The sequence below is a fragment of the Phocoena sinus genome, chromosome 9 (assembly GCF_008692025.1).
Source record: "Phocoena sinus isolate mPhoSin1 chromosome 9, mPhoSin1.pri, whole genome shotgun sequence".
In the NCBI taxonomy this organism is placed as follows: domain Eukaryota; kingdom Metazoa; phylum Chordata; class Mammalia; order Artiodactyla; family Phocoenidae; genus Phocoena; species Phocoena sinus.
Window position 1 is genome coordinate 104,920,641 of NC_045771.1, and position 16,916 is coordinate 104,937,556.

At 39.1% G+C, this 16,916-nt stretch overlaps 1 protein-coding gene across 1 annotated transcript in view; it reads right to left on the bottom strand.

The window, feature by feature from the left end:
- The window catches only part of SPATA48 (spermatogenesis associated 48), a 67,859-nt gene that overhangs the window by 15,259 nt on the left and 35,684 nt on the right, over positions 1-16,916 (bottom strand). The window contains exons 7-8 of the mRNA XM_032642590.1: positions 1,974-2,015; positions 604-711 (exon numbers count right to left, since the gene is read on the bottom strand). Coding sequence (XP_032498481.1) covers positions 604-711; positions 1,974-2,015 — 150 coding nt within the window. The remainder of the gene's footprint in view (positions 1-603; positions 712-1,973; positions 2,016-16,916) is intronic.

Below are 16,916 nucleotides of genomic sequence, written 5' to 3' on the forward strand. Positions count from 1 at the left end.
AAATTAAAAAAAAAAAAGACACAGAATGTCAGCTTCCTGTAGTGTATCCGGTGAATCCTAGGGAAGTAATTTCTGAGGCTCAGTAGTTCCACTGGTGAAAGTGAATATATACATACTTTTTGTACATATTATATATATATAATATACTCATAAAACATAGCGTGTAAAGATATATTGCATATGTATGTAGGCACCCAGGTTAGTCAGTGCTCAAAACTATAACCTCCTTTGTGAGAAACTACGGTCCTTTCAGGTACCTTTCTTTCAGGTATCTTTCAGGTATCTTTCAGGTATCTTTCCTCTTAAGCTGTGAGGAGCACCAGGCTGGTTTTTTTTTAATTTATTGAAGTCGAGTTGATTTACAATGTTGTGTTAATTTCTGCTGTACAGCAAAGTGACTCAGTTATACACATACACATTCTTTTTCAGATTCTTTTCCATTATGGTTTATCCTGGGAGATTGAATATAGTTCCCTGTGCTGTACAGTAGGACCTTGTTGTTTATCCAGGGCCGTTTTTTAATTGCTCCATTCATTGCAAAGCCCATGACCATGTTTCCTCCTGAATAATAAAGTGAGGGGAATAATCATAAGCGGAACTCACCAACTTGAGCTCGTATAAAGAATTTCAGAGCTGCGAGGCTTGGCGAGAGACGTGATGTCTCCACGGGGGTCGTCAACATCATCAGCATTTGTAGAATGCACGCAACCACTGTTAGGATGAAATGAAACAGAAAACATAGATGAACATATCCTAACTTGCAAAGGAAATCTTGCCAAAATAGATCAAAATGCAAAAAATTAACCACGGTGATGGAACAATTTGCCTTAAAAAAAATAAAGTAAGGAGACTTTCTCTTTTTTAGAGTGAGAGCAACAGCTGGTTTGTGTTTTTGAGCAATGAAGCAGCTGCTTCTGCAGCCCTGAGCCAACTCCTCCCTGGAGCTTGGAGGCAGCCGGGGCAAGGCAGAGATGGGTGTCTTCATAGCTGAGGGGCCTCCTGTGGGGACAGAAATGGGGCAGGTGCCTGGGATTGTGGACAACTGGCTATGTGCCTTCGGGGCCTGCCAGGAGGTCCAATTAGTCCACGGCAGTGAGAGGGTGTCCTGCAGGCACTTCTGGGGCCACTGGTAGGAAGGTGAGTCAATTCTACTGTGGGGTAGGAGAGGCTGGAGTAATGAGGGGGGAGGGTAGAGATGAAAGGCCCAGATTCCTCTGTTTTCTTGGATTTACTTTGTTTCAAGGTCATGTGATTGGAATGTTTATGTCCCCCCAAAATTCATACGTTGAATTCCTAACATCCAAAGGTGATGGTATCAGGAGGTGGGAGATACTTGGGTCATTCGTGTTCTTATAAAAGGGACACCACGAGCTCCTTGCCCCTGAACCATACGTGGACACAAGTCTGTGACCCCTTGGCCGTCCCTACCTTCCAGCCTCCAGAACTGTGGGAAATAAACGTCTGTTGTTTACAAGCCACCCAGTCTGTGCTATGTTGTGACAGCAGCCCAAGCTGACTAAAGCACAAGTTTTTTCTCCAATATAAAGCAGAGAAGACCCCAAAGGGCGGTGACACACATCTGTGCCACCCACGGAGAGCCAAATTTAAATAGAAAAGCAAGAGATCGCATTTCCTGCCCTTAGCTTTGGCGAGCACATTGTAGCTTCCACATCAAGTGTAAAAGTCTTTCTTGTTGACAACACCCAGTATTAGTAGCAACCAAGGTATTTTATTTCATAAAATAACCAATTTGGGAACACCAAAGATACTGCTCCCCCTTTCTTTCTCTTATTAAAATCTTTAACGCATTTTTGATGAAATGCCTGACAGGCAGCATGCTAGGAAAACATTAGAAATCTGTTAGAAAGCGTAAGCTGTTTCAAAAAGTGAATTACAAACACGAGTGAGCTGAAAGCAACTACAATTTAGATGTAAATCTAGTAATTTTTAAAACATTAAGAAACATTACTTACGTATAGAGAGGAATGTATTTGCTTCTGGAACTTGGACTCACGCTTAGAAAAAGAGAAAGCATGGGCAGCTGAGTTATCGACATTAATAAACATCACACGATTACAGTGTTTCTATTAAAAAAAGTCTTCAGAGATATCCCATAGGAATGGGCTTCCAAAAGTTGGCAATTTTAAGCAGAAAAGATTTAAAGATGTAGTTTTTAAAGTGATGAAAATCAAGCACAGAACAAATTGACTCCAAACAGCCAAGGACACGTAAGTCCTTGTTGACTCTTACGATTTAGCTCCAAAGCCTCTTCTCCTGGGTTTTTCTTTGCTGTTTTTGTCCTCAATGGTTAGACATGTCATATTTGGCAAAGCTGACCTCTCGTTTTCTTAGACACACAGAAGGTCCACATTTGACTGGCTCTTACTGACCATTTAGTGTAAGTCTCCATGGTGGAGAGGAAGCGACTGTGGCCCAAAGGAGTTCAGTGACGTACACAAGATTGCAATAACTTAGGGCGCTTAGAGGAGCTTGGGTTTATTGTGTACTTTCCCTGCTCCAACCCTAGAATCAGCCATTTTCCCAAGGATCTCACAATGTCTTTTATTGGAGAGTGGCATTTTAAACCAACATTTTGGAGCTAGACATGCTTCTGGCTGCTTGTGTGTGCCTGCTTCTAAGCCCTCCCAGCGGACAGAGCTAGGAATATCTCGGTGTATTTGAACTTGTGTGTATCCATATATCTACATATATTTCTGTATTTACTTTCTGCATATATATATATATATATATATATATATATATATATAAAGGGATACCTCAGCGATATTATGGGTTCGGTTCCAGATCACGGCAATAAAAGTGAATACCACAGTAAAGCGAGTAACACAAATTTTTTGATTTCCCAGTGCATATAAAAATTACGTTTATACTAAACTGTAGTCTATTAAGTGTACAATGGCATTATGTCTAAAAATGTCCATACCTTAATTTAAAAATACTTTACTGCTAAAAAATGCTAACCATAATCTAAGTCTTCAGCAAGCTGAAATCTTGTGGCACTAGTAACATTAAAGATCACTGATCACAGACCACCATTACAAATATAATAATAATGAAAAAGTTTGAAATATTGTGAGAATGACGAAACTGTGACACAGAGATGCAAAGTGAGCAAACGCTGTTGGGAAAACGGCCCCGATAAACTTGCTCGAGGCAGGGTTGCCACAAACCTTCCATTTGTAAAAAGCACAGAATCTGTGAAGCACAACGTAAACGTGAGTTCGTGGAGGCCCCCAAGTCCAATCAGCACCACAGGGCTCACCCTCAGCCTTCTCTGACAGCGTGAGACCTGCCTCTCGCCATCTGCCAAAGATTTACTTTTTGTCACATGTAACAAAATGTGACAAAAAGGCACAAGTCACACTGCATGTTCTTACGTGGAGTATACATGTAAGAAGTTTAGAATTGCCAACCTGTTTCTTGGTGAGAAACACATTTACCAAGTAGAGTACAGATGGTACTTCCATACAGTTCTTTTTGTCATTAGCCTTACAGTTCTGTGTCAAAATACTGCTTCCAAGTTTATGAAGGTCCAAATTTAGGATCACTCCTGTTTCCCCCCATCCACTTAAATGTAGTTATGTCATTTGTTTGTAATACAGATTCACTTGTTACCTTCTGAATTCCATCCTGGATTTTCCCACCATCCTGGTATACATTTCTCTCTCTTTCTCTATTTTTTACTTTGCCTTCAGTACAGTTTGTTCTCCATGGTGTACATACAGTTCTATGGGTTTGAGAAATACGTGGCCAGCACCACAGAACCATATAGAACTGTTCCATCATCCTAATGCTTGTTTACAGGCTCTTTGTCTTCAACGCTGTCCCCCTCCCCCAAATCCTGGTAGCCACTGATCTACTCCCACCCTTGTAGTTTTTCCTTTTCTAGAATGTCATATAAAAGGAATCATGCAGGGCTCCCCTGGTGGCGCAGTGGTTGGGAGTCCTCCTGCCGATGCAGGGGACGCGGATTCGTGCTCCGGTCTGGGAGGATCCCACATGCCGCGGAGCGGCTGGGCCCGTGAGCCATGGCTGCTGAGCCTGCGCGTCCGGAACCTGTGCTCCGCGACGGGAGAGGCCACAACAGTGAGAGGCCTGCGTACCGCCAAAAAAAAAAAAAAAAAAAGGAATCATGCAGTATGAGATCTTTTGGATCTCGCTGCTTTCATTGAGCAAAATGCTTTTTAGATTCATCCATATTGTTGTGTGTTGCGTTTGATCTTTTTCATTGCTGAACAGTATTCCATTGTGTAGCTCTACTCTAGTATCTTTATCCAATACATGTTTTTCCATCCACCTGTTGAAAGCAATCTTGGTTGTTTCTAGGTTTTGAAGATTATGATTAGAGCTGTTATGAGCATTCACATATAGGTTTTTCTTGCTAATGGGAGCAGCATTTACTAGAGGAAGGCTCCAAGGTAAGTGGATCCCTCAGGAGTTCTGAGATATGGCAGAACTGACTAGGACTTACAGCTTTTAGTTCAGTAGATGATTCATCATTAAAACAATAAATGCAATGGATGCATAGAAACTGGGTGAGCTATTTGCTATTTTACCACATGACATGTAAATAGAAAGATGCTAATAAAATTGTTTTTCTTTTTTTGGCTGTGACACGTGGCTTGTGGAATCTTAGTTCCTCAACCAGAGATTGAACCTGGGCCCATGAGGAACTTATATTTTGGATGTTTTAATATTTGATTAAAGTTATTACCATTCAATTTATACATTGGAATCTATTATTTTTATTAGGGTGTTTTATATCTTTGGTTAAACCAACTTTTAAATAATCTTTATCAAAACTTTAAATACTGTTTTTAGAATATGGCTCAATAAAATCAGTTTGCTGACATGACTCAATATTTTTCTCAATACTGTCATTATTTGCAATTCCAGATTCAGCATTTAAACTTGATTATGATTTTGCGTATTTCCACTTCACTACACTTTTTTATTCTAAATATTAAAAAAAATCCTTCTATTTTTAACATCTTTATTGGAGTATAATTGCTTTACAATGTTGTATTAGTTTCTGCTGTATGACAAAGTGAATCAGCTATACCTATACATATATCCCCATATCCCCTCCCTCTGGTATCTCCCTCCCTCCCACCCCTCTAGGTGGTCACAAAGCACTGAGCTGATCTCCCTGTGCTCCCAGCTGCTTCCCACTAGCTATCTATTTTACATTTGGTAGTGTATATATGTCAGTGCTACTGTCTCACTTCGTCCCAGCATACCCTTCCCCCTCCTTGTGTCCTCAAGTCCATTCTCTACATCTGCTGCCCCTAGGTTCCTTAGAACATTTTTTTTTTTAAGATTCCATATATATGTGTTAGCATATGGTATTTGTTTTTCTGTTTCTGACTTACTTCACTCTGTATGAGAGATTCTAGGTACATCCACCTCACAACTAATAACTCAATTTCGTTTCCTTTTATGGCTGAGTAATATTACGTTGTATATATGTGCCACATCTTCTTTGTCCATTCATCTGTCGATGGACACTTAGGTTGCTTCCATGTCCTGGCTATTGTAAATAGTGCTGCAATGAACATTGTGGTACAGGTCTCTTTTTGAATTATGGTTTTCTCAGGGTACATGCCCAGTAGTGGGATTGCTGGGTAGTATGGTAGTTGTACTTTTAGTTTTTTAAGGAAACTCCATACTGTTCTCCAGAGTGACTGTGTCAATTTACATTCCCACGAACAGTGCAAGAGGGTTCCCTTTACTCCACACCCTCTCCAGCATTTATTGTATGCAGATTTTTTGATGATGGCCATTCTGACCGGTGTGAGGTGATACCTCATTGTAGTTTTGATTTGCATTTCTCTAATGATTAGTGATGTTGAGCATTCTTTCATGTGTTTGTTGGCAATCTGTATGTCTTCTTTGTAGAAATGTCTATTGAGGTCTTCTGCCCATTTTTAGATTGGGTTCTTTGTTTTTTTGTTATTGAGCTGCATGAGCTGCCTGTATAATTTGGAGATTAATCCTTTGTCAGTTGCTTCATTTGCAAATATTTTCTCCCATTCTGAGGGTTGTCATTTCGTCTTGTTTATGGTTTCTTTTGCTGTGCAAAAGCTTTTAAGTTTCATTAGGTCCCATTTGTTTGTTTAAATTTCCCATACTCTAGGAGGTGAGTCAAAAAGGATCTTGCTGTGATTTATGTCATACAGTGTTCTGCCTATGTTTTCTTCTAAGAGTTTTATAGTGTCTGGCCTTACATTAAGGTTGTTAATCCATTTTGAGTTCATGTTTGTTTATGGTGTTAGGGAGTGTTCTGCTTTCATTCTTTTACATGCAGCTGTCCAGTATTGCCAGCACCACTTATGGAAGAGGCTGTCTTTTCTCCATTGTATATTCTTGCCTCCTCTATCAAAGATAAGGTGATCATGTGTGCATGGGTTTATCTCTGAGCTTTCTATCCTGTTTCATTGATCTATATTTCTGTTTTTGTGCCAGTATCATACTGTCTTGATTACTGTACCTTTGTAGTATAGTCTGAAGTCAGGGAGCCTGATTCCTCCAGCTCGGTTTTCTTTCTCAAGATCGTTTTGGCTATTCAGAGTCTTTTGTCTTTCCATACAAATTGTGAACTTTTTTGTTCTAGTTCTGTGAAAAATGGCATTGGTAGTTTGATAGGGATTGCATTGAATCTATAGATTGTTTTGGGTAGTAAAGTCATTTTCACAATGTTGAGTCTTCCAATCCAAGAACGTGCTATAGCTTTCCATCTGTTTGTATCATCTTTAATTTCTTTCTTTAGTGTCTTATAGTTTCTGCATAGAGGTCTTTTTTCTCCTTAGGCAGGTTTATTCCTAGGTATTTTATTCTTTTTGTTGCAATGGTAAATAGGAGTGTTTCCTAATTTCTCTTTCAGATTTTTCATCATTAGTGTATAGGAATGCAAGAGATTTCTGTGCATTAATTTTGTATCCTACAACTTTACCAAATTCATTGATTAACTCTAGTAGTTGTCTGGTACCATCTTTAGGATTCTGTATGTATAGTAACATGTTATCTGCAAACAGTGACAGTTTTCTTCTCCTTTTCCAACTTGGATTCCTTTTATTTCTTTTTCTCCTCTGATTGCTGTGGCTAAAACTTCCAAATTTAAGTTGAATAACAGAGGTGAGAATGGACAGCCTTGTCTTTTTCCTGATCTTAGTGGAAATGGTTTCAATTGTTCACCATTGAGAGCAATGTTGGCTGTGGGTTTGTCATATATGGCCTTTATTATGTTGAGGTAAGTTCCCTCTATGCCTACTTTCTGGAGAGTTTTATTATTAATGGGTGTTGAATTTTTTTTTTTTTTTTGTGGTATGTGGGCCTCTCACTGCTGTGGCCACTCCTGTTGCGGAGCACAGGCTCCAGACGTGCAGGCTCAGTGGCCATGGCTCACAGGCCTAGCTGCTCCGCGGCATGTGGGATATTCCTGGACCGGGGTACGAACCCATGTCCCCTGCATTGGCAGGCAGACTCTCAACCACTGCACCACCAGGGAAACCCGGGTGTTGAATTTTGTCAAAAGCTTTTTCTGCATCTGTTGAGATGATCATATGGTTTTTCTCCTTCAATTTGTTAATATGGTGTATCACGTTGACTGATTTGGGTATATATTGAAGAATCCTTGCATTCCTGGGATAAACTCCACTTGATCATGGTGTATGATCCTTTTAATGTGCTGTTGGATTCTGTTTGCTAGTATTTTGTTGAGGACTTTTGCATTTATGTTCATCAGTATTACTGGCCTGTAGTTTTCTTTTTTTGTGACCTCTTTTTCTAGTTTTGGTATCAGGGTGATGGTGGCCTCGTAGAATGAGCTGGGGAGTGTTCCTCCCTCTGCTATTTTTGGGAGGAGTTTGAGAAGGATAGGTGTTAGCTCTTCTCTAAATGTTTGATAGAATTCTCCTGTGAAGCCATCTGGTCTTGGGCTTTTGTTTGTTGGAAGATTTTAAATCATAGCCTCAATTACAGTGCTTGTGATTGGTTGGTTCATATTTTGTATTTCTTCCTGGTTCAGTCTTGGAATGTTGTGTTTTTCTAAGAATTTGTCCATTTCTTCCAGGTTGTCCATTTTATTGGTTTAGAGTTGCTTGTAGTAATCTCTCATGTTCCCTGTACTTCTGCAGTGTCAGTTGTTACTTCTCCTTTTTCATTTCTAATTCTATTGATTTGAGTCTTCTCCCTTTTTTCTTGATAAGTCTGGCTAATGGTTTATCAATTTTGTTTATCTTCTCAAAGAACCACTTTTAGTTTTATTGATCTTTACTATTGTTTCCTTCATTTGTTTTTCATATCTTTCTGATCTGATCTTTATGATTTCTTTCTTACTGCTAACTTTGGGGTTTTTTTTTTTTCTTTCTTTCTCTGATTACTTTAGGTGTAAGGTTAGGTTGTTTATTTGAGATGTTTCTTGTTTCTTGAGGGAGGATTGTATTGCTATAAACTTCCCTCTTAGTGCTGCTTTTGCTGCATCCCATAGGTTTTGGGTTGCTGTGTTCTGATTGCCAGTTGCTTCTAGGTATTCTTTTATTTCCTCTTTGATTTCCTCAGTGATCTCTTGTTTATTTAGTACTGTATTGTTTAGCTCCCCATGTGTTTGTACTTTTTACAGTTTTTTTCCTGTAATTGATATCTAGTCTCATAGTGTTGTGGTAAGAAAAGGTACTTGATAAATTTTCATTTTCTTAAATTTACCAAGGCTTGATTTGTGACATAAGATATGATCTATCCTTCAGAATGTTCCATGAGCATTTGAGAAGAAAGTGTATTCTGTTGATTTTGAATGGAATGTCCTATAAATATCAATTAAGTCCATCTTGTTTAATGTGTCATTTAAAGCTTGTGTTTCCTTATTTATTTTCATTTTGGACGATCTGTCCACTGGTGAAAGTAGGGTGTTAAAGTCCCCTACTATTATTGTGTTACTATTGATTTCCCCTTTTACAGCTGTTAGCATTTGGCTTATGTATTGAGGTTCTCCTATGTTGGGTGCATATTTACAATTGTTATATCTTCTTCTTGGATTGATCGCTTGATCATTATGTAGTGTCCTTCTTTGTCTCTTGTAATAGTCTTTATTTTAAAGTCTATTTTGTCTGATATAAGTATTGCTACTCCAGATTTCTTTTGATTTCCACGTGCATGGAATATCTTTTTTCAACCCCTCACTTTCGGTCTGTATGTGTCCCTAGGTCTGAAGTGGGTCTCTTGTAGACAGCATATATATGGGTCTTGTTTTTGTATCCATTCTGCCAATCTGTGTCTTTTATTTGGAGCATTTAATCCATTTACATTTAAGATAATTATCGATATGTATGTTCCTTTTACCATTTTTTTGATTGTTTTGGGTTTGTTTTTGTAGGTCTTTTCCTTCTCTTGTGTTTCCTGCCTAGAGAAGTTCCCTTAGAATTTGTTGTAAATCTGGTTTGGTGGTGCTGAATTCTCTTTACTGTAAAGAGAATTGTCTTTAAAGGTTGTAATTTCTCTGTCAAATCTGAATGAGATCCTTGCTGGGTAGAGTAATCTTGGTTGTAGGTTTTCCCCTCTCATCACTTTAAGTATGTCCTGCCACTCCCTTCTGGCTTGCAGAGTTTCTGCTGAAAGATCAGCTGTTAACCTTATGGTGATTCCCTTGTATGTTATTTGCTGTTTTTCCCTTGCTGCTTTTAATATTTTTTCTGTGTATTTAATTTTTGATAGTTTGATTAATGTGTGTTTTGTCATGTTTCTCTTTGGATTTATCCTGTATGGGACTCTCTGTGCTTACTGGACTTGACAGACTATTTCCTTTCCCATATTAGGGAAGCTTTCAACTACAATTCCTTCAACTATTTTCTCAGTGTCTTTCTTTTTCTATTGTTCTTCTGGGACCCTATAATTGGAATGTTGGTGTGTTTAATGTTGTCCCAGAGGTCTCTGAGACTGTCTTCAATGATTTTCATTCTTTTTTCTTTATTCTGCTCTGAGGTAGTTATTTCCACCATTTTATCTTCCAGGTCACTTATCGGTTCTTCTGCCTCAGTTATTCTGCTATTGATTCCTTCTAGAGAATTTTTAATTTCATTTATTGTGTTTTTCATAATTATTTGTTTGCTGTTTGGTTCTTCTAGGTCCTTGTTAAACGTTTCTTGTATTTTCTCCATTCTATTTCCAGGATTTTGGAATATCTTTACCATCATCACTCTGAATTCTTTTTCAGGTAGACTGCCTATTTCCTCTTCATTTGTTTGGTCTTGTGGGTTTTTACTTTGCTCCTTTATCTGCTGTGTATTTCTCTGTCTTCTCATTTTGCTTAACTTACTGTGGTTGGGGTCTCCTTTTTGCAGGCTTCAGGTTCATAGTTCCCATTGTTTTTGGTGTCCACCCCCAGTGGGTGAGGTTGGTTCAGTGGGCTGTGTAGGCTTCCTGGTGGAGGGGACTGGTTCCTGTGTTCTGATGGATGAGGCTGGATCTTGTCTTTCTGGTGGGAAGAACTGTGTTCAGTAGTGTGTTTTGGGGTGTCTGTGAATTTATTATGATTTTAGGCACCCTCTATGCTAATGGATGGGGTTGTGTTCCTATCTTGCTACTTGTTTGGCATGGGGTGTCCAGCACTGGAGCTTGCTGGTGATTGAGTGGAGCTGTTCTTAGCATTGAGATGGAGATCTCTGTGAGAACTCTCACTGATTGATATTACATGGGGCTGGGAGGTCTCTGGTGGTCCAATGTCCTGAACTCGGCTCTCCCACCTCAGAGGCTCAGGCCTGATAGCCAGCCAGATCACCAAGACCCTGTCAGCCACACAGCTCAGAAGAAAAGGGAGAAAAAAAAAGAGAGAAAGAAAAAATAATAAAATAATTAAAATAAAATATAAAAAAATTATTAAAAAAATAATAAAAAATTTGAAAAGTAATTAAAAAAACAAAGAGAGCAACCAAACCAATAAACAAATCCACCAATGATAACAAGCGCTAAGAACTATACTGAGATAAACATAAAAGCCAGAAAGAAAAGAGTCGCACACAGCAAACCCCAAGTGTACAGTCGCTCCCAAAGTCTACCACCTCAATTTTGGGATGATTCATTGTCTATTCAGGTATTCCACAGATGCAGCATACCTCAAGTCGATTGTGGAGATTTAATCAGCTGCCCCTGAGGCTGCTGGGAGAGATTTCCCTTTCCTTCTTTGTTCGCACAGCTCTTGGGGTTCAGCTTTGGATTTGGCCCCTCCTCTGCATGTAGGTTGCCCTCTGGCATCTTTTCTTTGCCCAGACAGGAGGGGGTTAAAGGAGTGGCTGATTAGGGGGATCTGGCTCACTCAGGCCAGGCGGAGGGATGGGTACATAATGCAGGGCGAGCCTGCGGTGGCAGAGGCCAGCGTGACATTGCAACAGCCTGAGGCATGCCGTGTGTTCTTCGGGGGAAATTGTCCCTGGATTATGGGACCCTGGCAGTGGTGGGCTGCACAGGCTCCCGGGAGGGGAGATGTGGATAGTGACCTGTGCTTGCACTCAGGCTTCTTGGTGGCTGTAGCACCGGTCTTAGCGTTTCATGCCTGTCTCTGGTGTCTGCACTGATAGCCGTGGTTCGTGCCTGTCTCTGGAGCTCATTTAGGTGGTGTTCTGAATCCCCTCTCCTCATGCACCCTGAAAAAATTGTCTCTTGACTCTTAGGCAGTTCCAGACTTTTCCCCAGACTTCCTCCTGGCTAGCTGTGGTGCACTATCCCCCTTCAGGCTGTGTTCACGCAGCCAAACCCAGTCCTCTCCCCGGGGTCCGACTTCTGAAGCTCGAGCCTCAGCTCCCAGCCCCCACCTGCCCCAGCGGGTGAGCAGACAAGCCTCTCAGGCTGGTGAGTGCTGGTCAGCACCGATCCTCTGTGCGGGAGTCTCTCCACTTTGCCCTCCGCACCCCTGTTGCTGCACTCTCCTCCATGGCTCCAAAGCTTCCCCCTGCTGCCCACCCTCTCTCTCCACCAGTGAAGGGGCTTCCTAGTGTGTGGAAGCTTTTCCTCCTTCACAGCTCCTTCCCAGTGGTGCGGGTCCCATCCCTATTCTTTTGTCTCTGTTTTTTCTTTTTTCTTTTGTCCTATCCAGGTACATGGTAGGGCAAAAGAAAAAAGGTATGTGGGGAGTTTCTTGCCTTTTGGGAAGTCTGAGGTCTTCTGCCAGCATTCAGTAGGTGTTCTGTAGGAGTTGTCCCACATGTAGATATATTTCTGATGTATTTGTGGGGAGGAAGTCTTACTCCTCTGCCATCTTGAAGGTCCTCCAAAAAAATCCTTCTTTAAAGGGCAATTTATGCTGGTTTTATTGAAGTGCTACATACAATTGTTAAAGATTTGGAAAATGTCACCTTTGATATTATTTTTCCATAACTTAAATTTATTAATAACTTATTAATTTTGCTGACTAAGGCCTAAAATCTCCCATACTTTGCTTTGCAATTAATGATGGATTAGGTAAATATAAAATTAAATGTACAAGATTAAAAACCCTCCCATTGAGGTGATGAACAAATTGACCATCATCAAACCAGAACATCATATGAAACTCCAGGGAACAAAAGATGGGATTATCTCACTGTGGACGCATGCATTCTTCTTATGCATTATCTGTCTGTCTCACACTATTCTTCATAACCAGCCACAGTATTTGTTGCAAAATACACATATCTGTTTAAAGTTCCATGTGATTCATTCTTATGTTTTCTATTCTATTTAATTTTCACAAAATGCTGGTTGTGACTCTCCACTAATGGGTTGCAGGCTACAAATCACTCATTAGTCTGCTCAGCAGTCCACTCACTAAACTGGGACAGAACAACTGCCGAGCCATGCTGAGAAATGGGTCCCTGGCTCGGATCATAAGTGAGAATTGACTTCAAATGTTTTAAAAAGATAAATATGAAAAGCAAAATTTTAATTATGTTTAGGAAAAAAAGTAGATGAAGGATAATATCTTTTTTACTTCTGGATAGAGAAAGATCTATTAAAAATTCCACAAATATAACAAGGTATGGAGGTAAATATTGATGAATTCAGTTATATTAAAATTTTGAACTTCAGCTCAGCAAAGGGCACTATAAAATAGAAAAGTCACAGCCTAGAAGGAGATATGCATATTACCAATAAAGGATTTTAATCTAGAATAATAGACTTAAAAAGTTGTATAATCAATCAGTAAAAGACAAAATATATGAACAAGTAAGTTATACATGTGAACATGCAGTAAGTTACAACTTACCAAAAAAATGGTTCTTAGTAACCAGGTAAATGTTAAAATGATAATGAAGTACAATTTCCTGCTTCTAAAATTAGAATTTTTCTAATTTGAAAATTCCAAATGCTGGCCACAAAGTGCAGTAGTGGGAATTCAAGCATTGCTGATGGCTGGTCCATAATGGGTAAAACTCATTTGGAGAATAACGTAGCAGTATTTAGAACATAAAGAAGTTTACACCTCTTGATGTAGCAACTGTACATGTAAGGATGTCTATATAAAACCCAGAAATAGCTTTATACTTTATAAAGGTATGGTGATACTGTTTCCAACTCCAACAGAAATAAGACAAAAAATTAAGTTATGAGAATGGATGAATAAATTGTGGTATAACGATTCAATGGAAGACTATGTGTCAGAGAAAATGAACACATAGAGATGCCAGCATGAGTCTCACAAACACAGAACTGAACAAAAATGTTAAGTTGTATGAATATACGTTTGATACCACTTGTAAACATGAAACACTTACTTACCACTTATAAACATGGAACACTTACTTACCACTTGTAAACATGGAACACTTACTTACCACTTGTAAACATGGAACACTTACTTACCACTTATAAACATGGAACACTTACTTACCACTTGTAAACATGGAACACTTACTTACCACTTGTAAACATGGAACACTTACTTACCACTTGTAAACATGGAACACTTACTTACCACTTGTAAACATGGAACACTTACTTACCACTTATAAACATGGAACACTTACTTACCACTTGTAAACATGGAACACTTACTTACCACTTATAAACATGGAACACTTACTTACCACTTATAAACATGGAACACTTACTTACCACTTGTAAACATGGAGCACAATTCCACATCTTGGTTAAGAATAACACATTTTTTTTTTTTTTAAACATCTTTATTGGGGTATAATTGCTTTACAATGGTGTGTTAGTTTCTGCTTTATAACAAAGTGAATCAGCTATACATATACATGTGCTCCCATGTGTCTTCCCTCTTGCGTCTCCCTCCCTCCCACTCTCCCCATCCCACCCTTCCAGGCTGTCACAAAGCACCGAGCTAATATCCCTGTGCCTTGCAGCTGCTTCCCCCCAGCTATCTACCTTACTATGTTTGTTAGTGTGTATATGTCCATGACTCTCTCTCGCCCTGTCAAAACTCACCCTTCCCCCTCCCCATATCCTTAAGTCCGTTCTCCAGTAGGTCTGCGTCTTTATTCCTATCTTACCCCTAGGTTCTTCATGACATTTTTTCCCCTTAAATTCCATATATATGTGTTAGCATACGGTATTTGTCTTTTTCTTTCTGACTTACTTCACTCTGTATGACAGACTCTAGGTCTATCCATCTCATTACAAATAGCTCAATTTCATTTCTTTTTAAGGCTGAGTAATATTCCATTGTGTATATGTGCCACATCTTCTTTATCCATTCATCTGATGATGGGCGCTTAGGTTGTTTCCATGTCCTGGCTATTGTAAATAGAGCTGCAATGAACATTTTGGTACATGATTCTTTTTGAATTTTGGTTTTCTCAGGGTATATGCCAAGTAGTGGGATTGCTGGGTCATATGGTAATTCTATTTGTAGTTTTTTAAGGAACCTCCATACTGTTCTCCACAGTGGCTGAACCAATTCACATTCCCACCAGCAGTGCAAGAGTGTCCCCTTTTCTCCACACCCTCTCCAGCATTTATTGTTTCTAGATTTTTTGATGATGGCCATTCTGACTGGTGTGAGATGATATCTCATTGTAGTTTTGATTTGCATTTCTCTAATGATTAATGATGTTGAGCATTCTTTCATGTGTTTGTTGGCATTCTGTATATCTTCTTTGGAGAAATTTCTATTTAGGTCTTCTGCCCATTTTTGGATGGGGTTGTTTGTTTTTTTGTTACTGAGCTGCATGAGCTGCTTGTAAATTTTGGAGATTAATCCTTTGTCAGTTGCTTCATTTGCAAATGTTTTCTCCCATTCTGAGGGTTGTCTTTTGGTCTTGGTTATGGTTTCCTTTGCTGTGCAAAAGCTTTGAAGTTTCATTAGGTCCCATTTGTTTATTTTTGTTTTTATTTCCATTACTCTAGGAGGTGGGTCAGAAAGGATCTTGCTGTGATTTATGTCATAGAGTGTTCTTCCTATGTTTTCTTCTAAGAGTTTGATAGTTTCTGGCCTTACATTTAGGTCTTTAATCCATTTTGAGCTTATTTTTGTGTATGGTGTTAGGGAGTGATCTAATCTCATACTTTTACATGTACCTGTCCAGTTTTCCCAGCACCATTTATTGAAGAGGCTGTCCTTTCTCCACTGTACATTCCTGCCTCCTTTATCAAAGATAAGGTGTCCATATGTGCGTGGGTTTATCTCTGGGCTTTCTATCCTGTTCCACTGATCTATCTTTCTGTTTTTGTGCCAGTACCATACTGTCTTGATTACTGTTGCTTTGTAATATAGTCTGAAGTCAGGGAGCCTTATTCCTCCAGCTCCTTTTTTCGTTCTCAAGATTGCTTTGGCTATTCGGGGTCTTTTGTGTTTCCATACAAATTGCGAAATTTTTTGTTCTAGTTCTGTGAAAAATGCCAGTGGTAGTTTGATAGGGATTGCATTGAATCTGTAGATTGCTTTGGGTAGTAGAGTCATTTTCACAATGTTGATTCTTCCCATCCAAGAACATGGTATATCTCTCCATCTATTTGTATCATCTTTAATTTCTTTCATCAGTGTCTTATAATTTTCTGCATACAGGTCTTTCGTATCCTTAGGTAGGTTTATTCCTAGATATTTTATTCTTTTTGTTGCAATGGTAAATGGGAGTGTTTTCTTGATTTCACTTTCAGATTTTTCATCATTAGTATATAGGAATGCCAGAGATTTCTGTGCATTAATTTTGTATCCTGCTACTTTACCAAATTCATTGATTAGCTCTAGTAGTTTTCTGGTAGCATCTTTAGGATTCTCTATGTATAGTATCATGTCATCTGCAAACAGTGACAGCTTTACTTCTTCTTTTCCGATTTGGATTCCTTTTATTTCCTTTTCTTCTCTGATTGCTGTGGCTAAAACTTCCAAAACTATGTTGAATAAGAGTGGTGAGAGTGGGCAACCTTGTCTTGTTCCTGATCTTAGTGGAAATGCTTTCAGTTTTTCACCATTGAGGATGATGTTTGCTGTGGGCTTGTCATATATGGCTTTTATTATGTTGAGGAAAGTTCCCTCTATGCCTACTTTCTGCAGGGTTTTTATCATAAATGGGTGTTGAATTTTGTCGAAAGCTTTCTCTGCATCTATTGAGATGATCATATGGTTTTTGCCCTTCAATTTGTTAATATGGTTTATCACATTGATAGATTTGCGTATATTGAAGAATCCTTGCATTCCTGGAATAAACCCCACTTGATCATGGTGTATGATCCTTTTAATGTGCTGTTGGATTCTGTTTGCTAGTATTTTGTTGAGGATTTTTGCATCTATGTTCATCAGTGATATTGGCCTGTAGTTTTCTTTCTTTGTGACATCCTTGTCTGGTTTTGGTATCAAGGTGATGGTGGCTTCGTAGAAGGAATTTGGGAGTGTTCCTCCCTCTGCTATATTTTGGAAGAGTTTGAGAAGGATAGGTGTTAGCTCTTCTCTAAACGTTTGATAGAAT